The 18,868-nt window shown below is 40.6% G+C and overlaps 1 protein-coding gene across 3 annotated transcripts in view; it reads right to left on the bottom strand.

The window, feature by feature from the left end:
- Chi (LIM domain-binding protein 2 Chi) overlaps positions 1-17,440 on the bottom strand; it is a 74,523-nt gene extending 57,083 nt beyond the window's left edge. For 2 of the 3 annotated variants that reach the window (XM_072903392.1, XM_072903391.1), the window contains exon 1: positions 13,479-17,440. In XM_072903392.1, the coding sequence (XP_072759493.1) occupies positions 13,479-14,359 (881 nt within the window). In that variant the 5' untranslated portion in view covers positions 14,360-17,440. The remainder of the gene's footprint in view (positions 1-13,478) is intronic. The other variant, XM_072903393.1, reaches the window with a different exon arrangement.
- Positions 17,441-18,868: the final 1,428 nt, after the last annotated feature.

Genomic DNA, 18,868 nt, shown 5'->3' on the forward strand with positions numbered 1-18,868 from the left:
TGTCATGAAGTTTATAAACTTTCCGCGTCCGCGCTGCCTATATTAATTTCCAGAGAGTATTTTCAATTATGCTGCATTCCCTTACTCGTGATTATTCACAATGAAAAAGAGAGGCATATTACAAATGTAAATACAGTAGACTTTTTTTTTTTTTTTATTTACAATAAAATAGATTCTCTAATAAAGATATAATTAATTTACTATTATTATATATTGTATTTATCTCATAAAATATATATTTTACAAATATTCTCCTGTATCTTTAATTTCTTCTTTTTTATTTTAAATCGCTATTATAAAATAAGACTTTTCGGTAATCATAAAATATCATTAAACGAGAAATTTGGCTGTCATATTGGCAAATTAAAAATCATTTGTCGATGCGAGTAACAATCATTTTCAAATATATCTAGCTTATAATATTCTATTTTTCAAAAAAAAAAAAACAGTCATAAGCCCTCGACTGCGAGATGATATTATTCTCGCCGGCGAGAAAGCGGCTTTTCATAATAATATTTCGCAAGTCGAGCGGATTCCAAAGCGGAAAGCTTCGCGCTCTTGTCGACGATCGGAGGCGAAAAAGCAGAATGAAGATGTAGAGCCTCGTGAATCGCTCCGCCGTGACCCCGAGCACGCTGGAAGGATTAATCCTCGCTGGATGATCGCACACACGGCACGCGGGACACGGGACCCCGGACCCCGGACCCAACAACGAGGCGCTTCGACCCGCTCGGAAACTGGTTTCCGAAATGATCCCGGCTCGACCCACACAACGTAGCGACGAGGACCGTCTCGCGATGACGCGACGGTCGTTCTCGCGCGCCAAGAAAGAGGTCCCTCCGTCTTAGGCCTAGCCGCCGAATCGGTACGTGACTCGTATGTCCATCGCCCGCCATAATTTCGCGAATAAGACACGCCGAATAAATCCGGCTTATAGAGCGGAAACGACGTTACCGGACCCCGCGTTGTTGTAACGGAATATCGATTACTTCACGGCCCCTGAACTCGCAATAGCGTGACAAAAACATATATATATATAACATATTTATTTTACAAATTTTGTTTATTAAAAATCTTTGTCTTCAAATTATGATTGTATAATGATGACTTGTGAGTGAAACACGATACGACTGTACTTTTATATTCAGCAATGACTGGATCATTTTTCCAATCGAATCGCTTCTTTTTATAGAAATTTCAATCGAGTGACTTTTTCCTGGTCGTGATATATGAACCAGTAGTATAAAAAAAAAAAAACAGATCTCGGTTAATAACCGCGCAAAGTTTCAGATCAAATACGCTCGCCTACCGAATAACGGTATCGCCATTAATAGTCTGGAACGGAAAAAAACAGGACCCGAGGAAAATTACGATCGAATATAACGTGCTGCTTACAATTGAAAACAGTATTCGATCCAAGTTCAAGGGAAGCGGTAACGCATCGAAAAACACTCTTTCTCATGCCCGCCAATCTTTTGCAAAAATAATTGTGGGTTCACATAATTTATACCGGAGTCAGTGTCTCTGAAATTTATGCGCAAAGATGCATACAAACAGTGATGGCGACGGCCGCTCACGATCGCCTTGAAAATGCATGCGCGCGTCCTCGTCTCGCTCCGAGGAAAAGTGCATCCAAACACGAAACCCGAGGCTGACTTTTCAAAGTTCCCTACGCGCGTCGCTCGAAGGGCTTATCCGACGAACGGCCTGAACGACGAGCCACGCGACGTACCTTTCAAGGTGAGCGGGATTCGTCTTCCGAAAAAAAACATCGACGAATGGACCGGCGGAGGTCTCTCACTCTCTTCCCGTCTGTGTGCTTCATGTAGCCCGAACGTCGACGCGTACAAAGTTTTTATCATCGCGCAAAGTGTAGAGATTTTTGCATCGTGCGATAAATAATTTTTTACGACTACGTATGCTACTGAAAAAAAGCCATCTCTCGATAAACGGAGAACAGAGAAAAATTGATTTCACACGACGATACTACTGTTAATTTTCACTTCGATAGTTATGGCTCACATCATTTCAGATTTCATAATTTTACACTTAATTCCTGATTTAATTTCGGCTGAAATACAACGCCGCGCAATGCGATTTAACGTTCTGATTGCATTGTTAATGCGACAGCTGTTATCTCGACGGTCGAGATCGCCCGTCCGGTAAAAAGAAAAAGTTCTTCGAGAACCTGCCGCCAAGTCTTTCACGGTGCAGCAATTGTGAATTGTGATATGTTAAAATGATATGTGTGTAGACAGGAAGAAGGGGAGATACCTGCCTCCGTTTCGTTGTTACACGTAAAAGCGAAGAACAATAAGAGACGCATATACAAATACATGTGCGTGTTATGTGCGTCTCTCTATGAAATGAAAACAATTATTTAACTAACTTCCTTCACTTATATCTCGTTTCCTAATTATACAAACTGTACTATATATATTTGAAAATATAATTACAACCTTCTAATTAAATGGTTAATAATCGTTATATCGTAAATTTCATTTGGAATATAATAATAAATTCAATGATTCTGTGTGTGTGCGTGTGTGTGTATCTATGTGTGTGTGGTACGACATGTATATATATATATATATATATTTTAAAAGATTTTAAAATTACTTCATAAACTATTGAAAAGAAGAGAATAAATAATTTCCACGATTATCCATGACACATTTGCCCAGCTCGAAATTAATTACAAAGTCCGCGAAAAGGTGCGAGTGGATCGTAAATATCAAAACGATTATCTCCAGCGTCGTGCTCAAAAGGAAAAATGAGGGAGAAAATAAAAGTAAAGAAAACAAAAAAAAAAAAAAAAAAAAAAAAAAAAAAAACGATCGAAGCAACTTTCGAAGCCGTTCGGAAGAGATTCGCAACCGGACCAGATCCAACGCGAGCAACCCGGTCGTAGAGCGCGAACTGGTCAAACGACATTTTCCACGTTGCAAGGTGCCTGCAATTTCTACCGGAGAAGATGCATCCCGCCGATGCTTCGGCGGTAAACTCAAACTACGATTGACTTTGAGTTCGCTCGAAACTTCGATGCGCCGTGTAGCGCGCGTAGCTAAGTTGTCTCACAGAAGTCGAGAGAGAAGATGCTCCTGAAGAAAAGAGAGAGAGAGAGAGAGAGAGAGAGAGCGAGAGCGAGAGAGACGGCAACGTCGAAGGATGGAGGTAAGTTGAGGTGAGATGGAAGCGACGAGAGAGCGGAGGAGGAAGAAGCCGAGTTGGAGGTGTGGAGGACGAGGAGGAGAAGACGAGAACGTGAAGAGAAGACGAGAGGCGAGAGAGGAACATCTGAGGAGGCGGCCTTGAGAACACGGACCACGGAGAGACCAATGCGGAGGCAAAGTGCGAGAGGGAGAAGAAGGGAAGACAGAGAAAGAAACAGAGAGAGAGAGAGAGAGAGAGAGAGAGAGAGAGAGAGAGAGAGAGAGAGAGAGAGAGAATCAGAGATGGGAGAGACCAGCCGAGCCAACTTCAACGCGAACGAACTGCTTCACTGGCAAATCATTCGCGGTTCTCAATCTCGCGTCACGATTCTTTTCGAAATTGAGCTGCGAGATGGGAACGAAACGGAGAAATCCGAGGAGTCATCGCCGAAATCATCGAGTCATGCCGTTTCGAGATCTACAGGGCGTCCCGCGATGTTTGGCGTATCTCTTTCCCCCTGCGAGTACCACGAAGGGATGGGATCGAATCAGATGTGACGGACGATACGCTTGGATACTCCGTCGATCTGGACGTGCCCCAGCAGATTCCTGACATTTTAAAATCTCACGTACATCGATGTAAAGCGCGGGACACGTTATGCAATCACGATGATGCAAGAATGACGACAAGGCAAACGCGCCTCGATGCAAGTCGATGTGCATCTTGTTGAATGCGCGAGAAACGACGACGATTTAGACTGATATCTCTTGCATTATATAGCAAATTTGTCGGACAGCCAACAGGCAGGCGTGTGGTATGCGATAGGTTACAAATTATATCAGACAGATTTAACGCTCATTTTGCCAACGTCGATTAAATTCAACGCTATCTTAATTCACATCTCTTTTGTCTCTTCATATAATTATAGAATTATAAGAAAAAAATAAAGAGTTAACAAAACTATAATTAAGACTGTTGGTTCTTTTCTCTCTCTCTCTCTCTCTCTCTCTCTCTCTCTCTCTCTCTCTCTCTCTCTCTCTCTCTCTCTCTCTCTCTCTGTCACAAAAAAGATGCCTCTGCGTTCGACTGTGCGTCGTGCATCGACTCTGTATTTTCACGATGAGAACCTCTGGAACGTAACAGAGCGCGCGCTTCTCGACGCAGGTAGGTCGCTTGAACCCACAGCTCTCTACGGAATATACAGACGCTTGGCAAGGTTCGCGAGGTCGCGTGCGCTGCATTTGGATAGGCAGCGCTAATCTCATTATTTATAGCTCGCTGTTTGATTTGCCGATCGTCCGTTATTTCCGCGCGACGACATCAACTACACCCACGTAACTTGACGCCTGACGAGGCGCCTCCAATCTCGATTCATAATCGTCAAAATTTACATCATCTTCAAAATGCATTTTGAAGCAAAGAAAGCTCGACAATATGTTTTGAAAGTTTTGATATAATTATTTCAAATGTTGCGCTGATCGATATAACGTAAGATACTTGAGTAATCTCCGACTCTGACATGAGAAGAACGAGAGGACTCACAAGAGAGTAATAGCTGCATTTATTTATACTTCAAAGTTGACTGTGCAACTTTTTCTCTGGCGAGGAATGTTTTCTTTCTATTCATTAAATAAAAAAAAAAAAAAAAAAAAACTTCTTTCTGTATTCGTAATGTGAGAATAGCGGATATGTTCAAAATATATATATATACATATATGCTGAGGAGATGAAAGCGAGTACAAGTACTTCCTTACTTATGGGGAGCTCGAAATAGCGATGTGTATAAAAATAAGCCGTTCAAATTGTCGTGACAGTGTCCGTCGTTAAACAGTCACGAGCTTGTTTGTCGTTTCTTTCGTACCATCGCACCGCGACGACGAGGTGACGATATTAATCGCGCGCGAGCCGGAGCCGGAGCCGGAGCCGGAGACAGGTCGTTAGGCGCATTCGCGCGACCGGGATAAACGCTGTTGCCGAAACGCTGAATGAACGAGCGAATGAATAAACGGCGCTTTGTCGTAACGTTTCGTGTGCGAGCTAACGAAGCTGCTCATGACGCGCGCACGCGCCGTCAACGCCGCGCGGCATTTTATAAATAAGCGCGACCGCTGCCGTTAAGAGCGAGACAAAAGAGAAGCTGTCACGCCGAGTTAATCAATGTTTAGTTTCTGGCCCAATTGTCAAACTCCCGCGTGTCAAAGAGATGCCAACATTTTCGCAACATCGCCATCCCGTACAAACTGTGTCAAACTCGTCCAAAAGTATTTCTCGACGCGGGAATATATTCTTTGGCTGTTTTATCTAAGGCCTACACTTTGTAACTAAATTTCACTGAAAGAAGACAAATGACCAACGTGTTTACTTCTATAGATATATAGAGGCGTTACGATTAACATTAAATTAATAAAAATATTGTATTCTTTTTCGAATTAATTGGAATAATTAAAATGATGGAAAGAAGATGACACAATATATATAATTATAATATAATAATTATAATACAGGATACAGGTCGAAAAATAATTTCAAAAATATTCCAGCAAATAATATCAAATATCAGTAAGTATGCGTCATCCAGCACGTGCACGAGATTCTAGCAGACTTTACAGCCATGCCGATCGTACAGCTCGAGGGAAAGGTTCCTTTGCCGCGACGACATCCGATAGCAGATCCCTGAACGCTTGGAGATAAGGGATGTTTACACTGACTTCCGAGAAATCCAGCCTACGTGTAAACACGCGCCGCCGCTGCAGTGATTCGTGAGAGATCTTCTTTAAGTGGGTGTAATCGAGGAACCTCTCAAGGCAACCTGACCCATAAAACTTAACGGGCCCGATATACGTGCGTATAGATTGACTATCGAGTATCGAGCCAGATAAGGGAGTAAATTAGCGGGTCGAGTAAATCAAAGGAATCTCTCTCGTAACGCCATTGATCTCGGCGCGCACGTGAGAGCAGCCTATTCGTCCTTTCACACCAAGTGATTATGCACGTTGAAATTATGATCGCTCGGCAAGTATCGATTCGTAAAAGACTGTGCATTGCGATCGCAAATTTTATAGCCGCCTGAATAGCTATGCCTATTAATTTTGTCCAAAGTATTTATACTAAAACTTTTGCCAAAATTACTCTATTAATTTTTTAGAAAATCGTAGAAAATGAAGATGATATAAAATGAATTATGAAACGATCAATATTCACACAAAAATAGATTATAAAACATTTCGTTTAATTAACGTAGCTTTTTAATTTTTGATACATTTAAGAAATTCATAACGCTGGCAGAAATTTTGAATACGGCTATGTTAATTAAATTAAAACTAATTACCCAGCAAACCCTAGTAATTTACATTTGGTGTGCTATTACACCGAGGTTTCTAATTAAAATAAACATAGCTTCGTTTGCTAAGTTCAACGCGTAGCGTTAGGACGAATGCGGCCCTGTGAGAAGGAAAGCTTGACAATCGGGGGAGACGTTTGCCAAATTACACCTGTCCCAAGAGACACCTGCATCGATGTTTCTAGGTAAACCGTGACTCAGAGAGGCCTTTCTCCTCTTTATTATACGACGCGATTGCCGTATCTGCACTTTTTCCTGTCACCTTTCCCTCTTTCGATAATTCTCTGCGCTAATCATACTGTTCGTCACTGAGTGTCCAATGAGATTTCGAATTTATAAATATGAAATTTATTTCTTCGGAAAAGACCGTCATCTCGAATAATATCCCCAGAAAATTTTGTTGTATTAACATTGTATCAATGTTGCTATTATTGTGTAATAAAAAAAGATGTTATTTATGCATATTGTCTATCTATAATACATTCGTGTCACATGCGGTGAGAAAGACGAAAAAAAATATAAAATACATAACTTTTTATAGCAGACTTTCAAGCCAGAATTTAGCCTAAAATTGCAACCTTTTTCCATCATAATATAACACGCGATTCAAGAATTTACATACGCCTTTCATACAAGTTTTTGTACATGTTTCTCATCCATAATTGGCTGTCCAATTACACAGAGATCGAACGTGCCTCCTGTGTGACGGACTGTTTATTAAAAAAAATTAACATCAATGTAACTGATACGAATTGTTGATTGCATGGAAATCAGTTTCGCCCAAGGGAGAAGAAACATTGTACGCGATGTAACGTAGGAACAAAATCATTTCACCGGACTCGATAACTCTTTCGCCGCTCCGGCAACTTCCGGCGCGCGATCCATATGCATCATGCACGTGCATGTGCATGCACGCTCCCCTCGTCAGACGGCGGAGATGCCCGCGAATGCTCGCCTTGAACCTGTCGGGCCGCGCGAAGAAGTTTCACGTGAAACTGGAACCGACCGACGATATGGCCTGATACGCTCTCTGCGCATGACTCTATGCACAACTACGACACGACCGATGCATTTCTCTGGCGGAACAAACTTTTTTTTTCTTTTTTTTTCTTTTTTTTTCCCACAATTCTTATCCCGTCCCTGATGCCCGCGATCCGAATCGACCGCTAAAAAAAAGTTACTCAATTTTTCTTCTCACCTTGCAGAACCTAACCGACGCGATAATGGAGTTTTTGTTCGGAAAATCAAATGTATCGTGTTATATCGTGAAAAAATCGCATTTGTAAAAACGTATTTAATGTTTGATTTTACAATAATAAATATTATATAATTTGAGAAATTCTCACGCACACGTGCGTTTCGTGTACAAGAAAGTGAAATACAAAAAAAAAAGAAGAATCCTTATTCTTCGGAAAGCAATAAGTGAAGATATGCATATCGATGCTTCCTGTGTTTTAACCTTTTAGCTGACTGCGGTAGTTAAACCGACCACTAGAATGTAGAAGGTTCAACGAAAATATCCTATTGTCTAGACAGAGATTGAAAATTCATTCGTAATTGTTATATGCAGTAAGACACAAAATAAAAGATTTAGAAAGTACAGCACAGACATATTCGGTTAATAATTTCTTTTTAATAGACTAGTTCAAAGGTAGTTTTAATATTTAATATCATATAGTTATATTGAGAAACATGATATAGCATAATTCTTTCAATAATGATAAAAATTCACGCTCCAAATAATAGTTATTCGACGCTTTGCAAAAGTAAATTATGATTTTAGAGACTTCTCGGATAGTCCCTGATTTATACGTGCGCCAGTTACATCGCACTAACATTTACTTTACAACACCCTGTAACTAACTAGAAATATAGTACGTGCCGCACGTTAATCCCATTCTAATTATGCTAGCTGCTGATGGAAAGACGACAGTCAACGATGTCTCGCGTGAAATGATTGTATCGCAAAAACAAAAGATGAATCACCTTGCATCGAAGAATAGAGATGTTATGTATTATTGTACCCGCTTAATTATACAAAGCATATTTTAATCACTAGAATTATGTCATTGTTAAGAACATGTCGAATAACAATTTTGTGCGTATCTATAATGAATTCTATATTCAATTATATTTATAACACGATTCCAAATGTTACAACTATATTGTAAAATTTGAATAAAATTGGAAAAATAGATGTTTCGATAAAGTTGAAGATAATCTCTTTTCTCTCTCTCTCTCTCTCTCTCTCTCTCTCTCTCTCTCTCTCTCTCTCTCTCTCTCTCTCTCTGTGTATGAAAATTCGATTAAACACCATTTTTCTCACTTAAAATTTTGTAAAATTAAATAAATACAAAAATTTATAATTTTTTCTAATTAAAATTTTTCAAATAAATTTAAAAATAAAAGAAACAAGACTTATTTAATCTATAACGTTAAATTGTTGCGTAATCAAGATTTGATTTAAATTTCTACAAAGGAAAGATTTACAGTTTGACAAGAGATATACAAACATTTCATGCACTTCGAAAAATCGTATAGTATGAAGAAAATCGATGTTTCTCGAAGCGAGGCAAGGTGCCGATTCGCTTTGTGGCGAAGCGATCAAGGTCCTTCTTATCCTACCGAGAGGCCCGCGATAAGATAAGGCCACTGACGGTGCTCGTACTTCCGATCGTGCTTTAAACGCTTCGCCCGCTTCGGTATTTTCTTATATTTGTGACCGGGTAATTAATTTTACTTATTTTGCATGGCGATTTGTATGATTATATTCTCGTACTTTTTTATTTTTCTTTATTTTCTTTTTTTCTCTAATTGTCATATACGCATCGTCTGTCAATTCAACGCGATAAAATATTTTATGGCGGTATTAATGGCGCGATCGCGCACATGACGCACGAAATTGTCACGACAACTCACGCTGATTATCACCTTCGCCATCCTAGAATACGTTTATACACGTGCTCGAAACGTTCTGTAATGATTATAAATTTACAGAACGCAGTTAGACTATCTGATTCGTCATTGCTCGTCTCGCGATAACGTCGTGTTCTTTTTTTTCCGAGAGAATTTGAAACATCTTTCACGTGCATGTATGCGTAATCTCAGTATGTAGCCGGTACAAATATTTGAATGATGTAACATATACGTTGTGACGGTGGATTTTAGAAAAAGAACGTCAAGGTTACATTTTACGGAGATTATCGAAGCTGTTCTCTCTTCTCGCTCTCTAACGAACGACAAACGAAAACTTATCTTTATGCAGGAAATAATGTAGCGTTATTCACACACACACACACACACATACACACACATATATATATATGTATATATATATATATATATATATATATATATATATACAAGAGTTTATATAACAATGACGCCTGCATACTTGTGTAACTATATTCTATTTTAGAAACCATCACATATTGTTTTTCAACCGTAATCATATCGTAAATGTAATATAACAATTTTAGTTCTAGAAAATTTTCAAAGGCAGAATTACGACAAAAAAATCGACAAGTTAAAACTCATTTAAAAAAAAAAAAAATAAAAAAATAATCAAAGAGGATTCTACGATATTGAAAAGCAATATTCTTTATTGTGATGATGTGTACTAGATTTTCTCAAGAGTTATAATATTAATAAATATATATATATATATTCGGAGAAGCTTAGTCAAGTGCAAACTAGTCAAAACAATTCAGCGACGATACGTAAACGCGGGTTTTCTTATCTGCGTAACATATCGCGTCTGTAATCTTGCGAGATGATATTAGCCGAAGCGTAGTTCATCTAAAAACAAATTAGCTCAAAACGTTTACATAGGAGATATATCTTGGAGCAGTCGAAAAATATTTTAATCATAACACGTCGTAATCTTTTAATATTTAACATTTCCTAGGTATACATGACAAGACTTCCGTTGACATTCTTGTTGACGTGACAGTTAATCAAAAATGAAAAACAACAATCGAGTCAAATGTTCTGCAAACGTTAAATGAAATTGTCGAGTACGTTAAAAAAGAAAGCTTTTGCCACACGATGCCAATTGTAGGCGAGCAAAGTAGCATCGTCATTCGGACATATGTAGCAGGGTGGAACGCTTATGTTAATGAGCCCACACGATTATCAGACAAGGACAGCGAGCGTGGAGATGATGCCGTAGCGATAGAGACATCCAGACCGGATACGAAGAAGGCCAAAGAGGAGAAGTACCGGATAATCGTCGTCATGGCACATACCGACTATCGACGTTCTTAACCCCTGACTGCTTTCCTCGAGAGGTGAGCTCTGGCAAAGAAGGAAATCGCGAACAAACGCACGCATATCTGTATACCAAGGACACGAGCACCTCTATATCTGCATCTGAAGATACCGCCAAGACGATGACTTTCGACGCACCTGACAGACAGATAGCGTCTATCTATCCGGTGCGACCGATAATTATTCCTCTCGAATCAAGGCTAATGCGATTTTTACAACGACGAAATTGTTTTATTATACGTCTCATTGTGCTTGTATAAATTACGGAATTTTTGGCACATTAAACAATCAATTTGAATCGCTCTATTTTTTTAACCGCTACTATAAATCTAGTATCGGCAAACACGCATTGAAATTGGCGATTAGTAATTAAATTATTCAGGCAATTTTGTACATTTTTGGAAAACCTATCTACATTATACTATTCTACGCATTGACGAAGCCAACTGTGCAACGGTGACCAGGAAGATCCTGGTTGTGAGGCACGATAACGGATTCTCGAAGTATACTGTTACTACGCCTGAGAGAACGTACTAGTGAGCGACTACCGGACGATTGGCACGGAACGAAGTATCGAACCGTAAAACAATTGTCTAAAAATATCCGCGGCGGAAAAAAAAGCTCGTCAGTCCGTGGATCCAGTCATGGAATAATCCCGAACCAAGTCGAAGACAATACTCTTGATCAGAATCTTTTACAACGCGAAGAAATTAATAGACATTATGGAATCACGAAATATGTATGCATAAAATTTCATTCAACAATCGATATTATATAAAAGCATCAAGTTTAACTATCAATTTTATCATTGATAAATAATTCCCATTGTCAATAATAATCTTGCGCAAATGATCCTGTAATTTGTCCGTTCCTTGTCTTGTAATTTCACATAAAATTACAGATTCTGAATTGATCGAGAAAAAGGTAAAAAAAAGTGAATGGTCAATTAATACGCGACACCGTTCTCGATTAATAATCATACGTCAGGCGCATATTGCAAAAGATTGAGGACAAAAAACGTCACACGAATGAAACGTGAGGATTTAGAATTTTGATTAGAAAAGCATTTTGTACAAATAGCGGGATATATCGCGATTATCAGCGACACGAAGCATAAATAGTACAGTAAAGTTTAAATGGCGGCAAGAGGCGAGCGTCGCGAGAGATTCCTTCGGCCACGCGATACAGTTTTTCGTAAAACCTCGCGTGACTGCAAGAATCCTTCTCCCTTTTTCTCCTCCAGCTACCCTTCCACGCGCAGATCCGAGAAAAAAAGTTTACATACGCCTTCACACAAAGTTCCACCCCGATTCGTGAGATGCACGTGCGAGTGTTCTTTCGCGTGACGGCGAATTATTATGACTGCTATAACGACAAATTACTCATTTATATCACCATGCAGAGTATCTCAGAAATTTTGCACTGTTCGTCAACATAAAAGAAAGAAAAAGAGAATCAATATTTTTAAGAAATTATATAGAATTTATATGGAAAGTTTCTCGACGACAAATATATTTTTTTTAAAGCGATCCTGTGAATCAATTCTAATTTATAGAAATAAAAATAATAAAGTTTTGTGTTTGTAGTATTTAAATATTTCCTTTAACAAAATCTTAATTTAAAGAATATTTAAATATTTAATATAAAAAATTAAAAATATCTGGAAAAATATAATATTGTTAAGTAATAATTTTTATTAATTCCCTAAAGAAAAAAGAGGGCACAAATTCGTGAAAAAAATGCAATTTTAAAGCCTAGCCTATATAATTCCATCATCTTCTGCTGTAATTTGTGGAATTGCTTTCAAATGTGCAAAGATGCTTTCTTTAAAAATAAACGGAGACACACGCAGCTTTCTCGATATACTGAGCGAGATATCAACAATGTATGTACTTATTTTCATGTATAATCAAATATATGTATGTTTGTAAATTATTCTTCTTATAGTAATTTTTATCTTATGGTATGTTCATTACGCACGACAAGGAAGCACTTAACCAGTATTGATCTTATATAAAAATCGGTCCTATCCAACGTAACAGAAAATTTTCATGTATGCGTATATATAGATATATGTATATAATATTTGCTAATAAAACATTACAAGAAAAGATTGTAATGTATAAATATAAAATTAACTATTGGACCATTTTACCAAATCAGGCGTCATAAAATCTTATGTACTCCGAATGATGTGTATGAATCATGAAATAATCATTGTCCAATGACTCCAAATTTCAAACCATCAAAATCTCTGCACGTAACAGAGAACATTTTTTCATCACGTTAAATGTAGTTACGTTTCAAAATATGTGTCCACTAGCACTTGTCAAGTTTTCGTCCAAGAGAGAAAATGAATAAAGTGTTGCAATTCGATATAACGTTCTTGATTATGTCAAATATATAAATATCAAAAATTTTAAGAGCAAAAAAAGTCACTCGAAGGAAGAAAAAACAAATAAAGAATCTCTTTTTATATTAATTTTAAATTTAAAGATACAATAAGCATATTTGTAACAAACAAATAAAAATTATGACAAATCGTGATTATATTTACAACAATTTTCATTGCCTCTCAAAACTCTGCGAGCTGATGGTCAGTAAAAATCAATAAAATTATTCGTCAATAATTGTCGCTCTAGCCCCCCCCCCCCCCGCCCGTACGTTTTTCTCTCCGAGAGATAAACGTACGAAACGTGTAGTTGAATGAATTTACCTGAAGTAATGCGATCCAAAGGGCGAACAGAAGAACGGGTCGTTGTGCATGTGTGGCTGTCCAGGTACCCCTGGTCCCTGAGGATGCGCGTGCGGTCCCATCGGACCGCTAGGCCCCGGGCCGCACATACCGGGCGCGCCTTGAGGCTGCATACCGACCGGACCCATCATACCAGCCGGGCCCATGGGATGGGGCGCCGCTGGATGATGCGGCGAACTGACCATGTGCGGTCCCGGGTGATGGGGATGGGGCGAGGGTCCACCGCCCCCCATATGGGGGTGAGGAGTATGGGGTGAGCCGCTCATCATGCCATGAGGGGGCATCGGATGGGGACTCGGCGAAGCGCCGTTGAGATGGGGTGCGGCGTTTACACCGCCATGAGGGGTCGGCGGGCCGCCGTGTGTCGGCGTAGTCGCTGGCTGCGGCGGCGGCAGACTCGGCGGGCCCCCTGGGCCTGTGCCCGCGAGCGGCGGCAACGGGCCGTTCGCCATGTTGTTGAGTTGCGTGAGCGATGCCGCCGCCGACGCCATCGCCTGAAGAGGATTCGTGGCGCCGCTCGCCGTGTTGATGCCTAAGGCGTTGTTGCCGAGATGATGGTTACTGTTGACAGTATTATTGGGATTGCCGGCACCGAGCGGCGTGTTATTGTTGCTGTTAGCGTGGTTGAGATTGTTGGGGTTGACGTTGCTGTTAACGGCGACGCCGCCACCGAGGGATTGCAGGGACGGTGGCAGCGGTGGCGAGCCGGCGGGGGGCGCTGCCGGGCCCCCGAGGCACCGGCCCGACGGACCGGGGGCGGTTACGCTGCTGGGTGCTACCGGCACGCCGGCGTGGAGTGGGATTCCACCTGGAGGGCGCTGTGCCACGCTCACCGCCGGCATCACTCCCCCCTCCACGGCTCAACGCTCTTCACCCTCGCCGCCAACTTCCGCTGGGATTTAGATCAGACTGCCAAGAGCGTCTTCGTCTTCGTCTTCGTCTTCCTTCCTCTTCGCCCTTCTTCCTTCTATTTTGCTTTCTCTTTCTCCTTTCTTTCTGCCTCGCTTTTGGTATAGTCATATAATATATCCTTCTCCTTTTCAACTTTCAACGACAAAGTTTGAATCGTGATCTTTGTCAACCGTACCGCGTGCTACAGTCGCTATCCCGCAATTCTTCGAAACATCTATCAAATTCTTGAGTTTTGAGATAGCGTTGAAGAACTGATCGCACTTTTCAAATTTTCACTGTCAAACCGACAACGTTGCTTGATTCTCCTGTCACAAGTGATCACTGCGAAGGGACGTTACGTATCACTGCACATTAGAGGAACAAGTTATATTTCGACACGAACGAGGGAAACGAAGCACGTGTTTTTCCCGCGTTACATATCGGACGGAAGGTATCTTGGCGGACGTTTCGGATTTTTTTTTTTTTTTTTTTTTTTTTTTTTTTTTATCGCGTAATCACCTTTATTATCCAAGTATTCGCTTCGCATCAAACTCGCGAACGATCCCTTCGATCGCACAGATCCCTTTTCAGTCGCGCGAAAAAATCTTTCGCGTGTTAGCCTACGTGTAAAGAAATGACGGCCACCTGTTCGCGTCTTTCCGCGATAAACTGTGGAAAACTTGACGAATCCTCTCTCTTCTTTCACGAGTGCCCTCTATCGCAATCGCATACGATCGACTCGATTCATCAACAACGATTCGTCACAGCGCGCAAAGTATACGTATATAATATATTCACTTTCCTCGTAGATTCGGCTCTCGTTTCTAATCTACGTGCGTACGCGCGTGTCTCCGTTATGTTTATACATGAAAAAAAAAAAAAATTTGAAATATAGACGGCCAGTATACACACCGATCGCGTGTTCCACGACGCTGCGGTTACGACATACTCGGCACGCAATCACCCGGCACACGAAGAGGGGGAGAGAGTTAATGCCACTGGCCAACAACGACGCGTCCGCTGCGGCACGTGGCCGTCACGTCGTGTCGGTCGACGTCGCGACGCGCAGCAGCACCTACGTCGCGGATCAGCGCTACTCGTCGCCAGCCGGCCATCCTCGCGCCACCGAAATCACCCTTCTCCTCCTCCTCCTACTACTCACTTCCTCTAACACCTACACGACACGCCGCTACCTACACTCCGCGCCGGCTGCTGCTCCCGCGGGATCTCTCGCATCCCTTCTCCCGCCCAGCCCCCCCCTCAGTCGCCACTCGGCGACCCGAAAACCAAGCCGGCACGAGCACGCCGCTGCTGCTGCTGCTGTTGCTGCTGCTGCTCCTGCTCCTGCTGCTCGACCGACGATGTTACGCGTCTCGGCATTCTCTTCGCGCGCTTTGTCGAAACTTGGGTCACAACGCACTCCGAAATGCTGAGAATTCGATTCGTTCGAGACTTTTTGTTTACCGGCACTGTACGCGCGATTCACAAGGACGTTGCGATGTAAACGGCGTCGCGTGTAGTACTGAGGCTTTCGAAATCACTCGACACACTCCGTCTCGATGTTTACTTCACAGAGGACGCGGAAACGTTTAAAACACTTGCGACGCAGCACTGAAACGTATTCACACGACGTATAATATACGCGCGTTGCCGCCGCGCTGCGTGTCACACAGAGCGACGAACACGCGACACGAGCGACAAGAATCCGAGTACCAAACTCCACGATAGCGCTCGCGTTACTGAGGAAACGGCAAGTACGACGGCGCTGTAATCGCCTCTCCTGTCGAGGACGCTGCGCGGCGAAGACTGGCGACTGGCGGCTGGCGGCTGGCGGCTGGGGGCTAGGGAGGCGAAGAGAGAAGAGAGGGAAGCGACGCGCGGCAGCGTCGAGCAAACGAGTGGAGGGGGGAGAAGATCGTGAGATCGTCGGTGGGGAGGCGAGGGAAGAGGGGAGGGATGCCGGGCGACGAGAAAACCTCATACACGATACTCGCGAGAATGAAAGAGGCGGAGGACGGAGGGCGGAGGGCGGAGGGGTGCCACGTGAGCGCGCGACGTCCACGCAATGGACACGGTCCTAACCTCACATGTCGTTCTCCCGACGAACCTTTTCGAGTTACCCCTTCCTTCCCCCCCCCCCCCCCCCCGCCAGGATTTCGAGAACGCGAGTATAGAGTGTGATAACGCAGATATGAAATTTCCAAGTAGAGAATATCTGGGAAATATCGTGCCCTATATGAGTTCGTGTTCGGAATTAATCTAAAGACGGCTGATGAATTTAGTTGAAATTGCATGGCGTTTTTGTTATCTACAAGGAAAAATCGTGCAATTTTTCTCCTTTTCGCTTGTAGCTGGACTGTTATTTAATCCGATATATATGGCGTATGTCTCAACACGTCTAATCGATCTTTCCGCGTATCGTGTTCTGATTTCTTTCACTGATGTATGTCAACAAATATTTGACAGGTGTAATCTTTTTTTTTTTTTTTCTCTTCTTCAAACTGTTTTGGATGGATATAGAAATCGTTGCAAAAGCATATCAAGCGTTTTCCAAAGCACGTTACGAGTGGCGATTTAAGGCGGTCGTGTTTAGGAAATTCGAACGTACACACGGGATGTACCCGAGTAACTAGATCCGGAAACACTGGTGTCCGATTCAGTTTGGTAAATTACTGCTCGTGAAGGAGGAAGAGCTCCGTATCTATATGGCTAAAGTCGGTGAGGATACGAAGTTTCACTTTCCGTGCGATTCGAATCACTCGACCACCTTCCCCTGCTTTCTACCTCCACGGTAAGGATTGATTCGAGAGTGTCCGCTAGGATCACCGTACTCTGGAAATCCGATTCATCGTAATCGGGGTCAAGTTGAACGTATTTGTACGACGTGAGGAAGAAGAATGATCCTTCGTCGCTTGACGTGCATCGACGTGTCGTATTGACCAATCGATCCGCAAACGCAAACACGCACGCAACTGTACATATCTCCAGCAATTCGTCACAACGCGATATTATTTTGTTGATATTAAAATACAAAGAAAAAATAAAGTTATAAAAAATTTTAAGTATATAATTAATTTTTCTCAAATCTACTTACATTTCTATGTATCTATATCTCACATATTTTTCCTCAATTCATATATAAAATAATTATGTAAAGTATATTCATAATTAAATCTACATTTTTACTTAATTGTTTAAATAATAATCAATTTATCCTTTAGTTTAGAATAAAAGTCGCACAAATATTTGTAAATTAATTTTGGAAAAATAAAGATAAGAGAAACACACTGAATCAAAGTTAATCTTATAAAATACATACCGTTCTGCATTTGATGCATGAAATAAAAATTTCATGCGGAAATATCGATACTAATCTGCTAATTAGAAAAATCTTATTTTAGAACAGTAACCGGATATTTCTCTCTAAATAATGAAAATTCTCGTAGCTATTGCCATATTATCTCTAAGCGAGAAGATCGTTTTCTCGAGTTAATTTTTGTGTATAATCTCGATTTTTTCCCGCAGTTACGACGGGGTAAAGTTTACAAATATCAAAGTTACTAATCTGTACACGCAATGTAGTTGCTAAACTAAATAATTTTCAATACTTGTAGCACAAAAGTTATTGACACATCTATATATTTATCTCAGCCTATAATCACAATGATATTTTAACCAAAATAAAACGTTAATTTAGTATACATATTGTGCGTATAGTATAGCAGTAGTTTCATATATATATATATATATATTCATAGTATTAATAATGATAAATAATAAAAAATTTATTTTTATAAGTTATAAGAGAAATGTACATGTTATAATTTTTGTTAATTATATATAGACGAAGGAAAAAAATTTAATGTTTTTCTTTTATGTAATTTTTGCAGCAATTTTAAATTTTCTCTTTCGACAATGCAAACACACACACACACACACACACACACACACACACACGCACGCAACTTAAATTTTTCAAAATATTTTTTTAAGTTTTCTACAAATTTTTATTAGAAAATTATGCATTTAATTATTCAAAAATATTCTTGTGCAAAAGCTGAGGTATTATTAAATGAAAAGAAATTGAAATTATACAGCATAAAAAAATCATCGCGGACGGATAACAAAATCACAAGATATGCAATATTGTGTGTTACAATCGACGATATTCGAAGTTTGCGCAGTCCATTTTGCGGTACATCGTATATACGCACAGATTCAGAATTGATAAAAATTAATTAATAGTCGCAAAAAAACATATCAGTGGATTCAAAGTTCAGCGAGTTCGGGCAATTTCGATGTGTAAAGTCTTACTCGTGATATAACTTCTGTACGCCATTTTTTCTTGTAGTTTATTAACTAACCAGATTATCATCGAAATAAATGCGGATTAAAACGTAATTGACTCGCGTCCATTGCAAGTTCGATTAAGCGCAAATAGTTTGCGAATCATCGGGCAA

This window comes from Anoplolepis gracilipes, chromosome 12 (genome assembly GCF_047496725.1).
Source record: "Anoplolepis gracilipes chromosome 12, ASM4749672v1, whole genome shotgun sequence".
Classification (NCBI taxonomy): domain Eukaryota; kingdom Metazoa; phylum Arthropoda; class Insecta; order Hymenoptera; family Formicidae; genus Anoplolepis; species Anoplolepis gracilipes.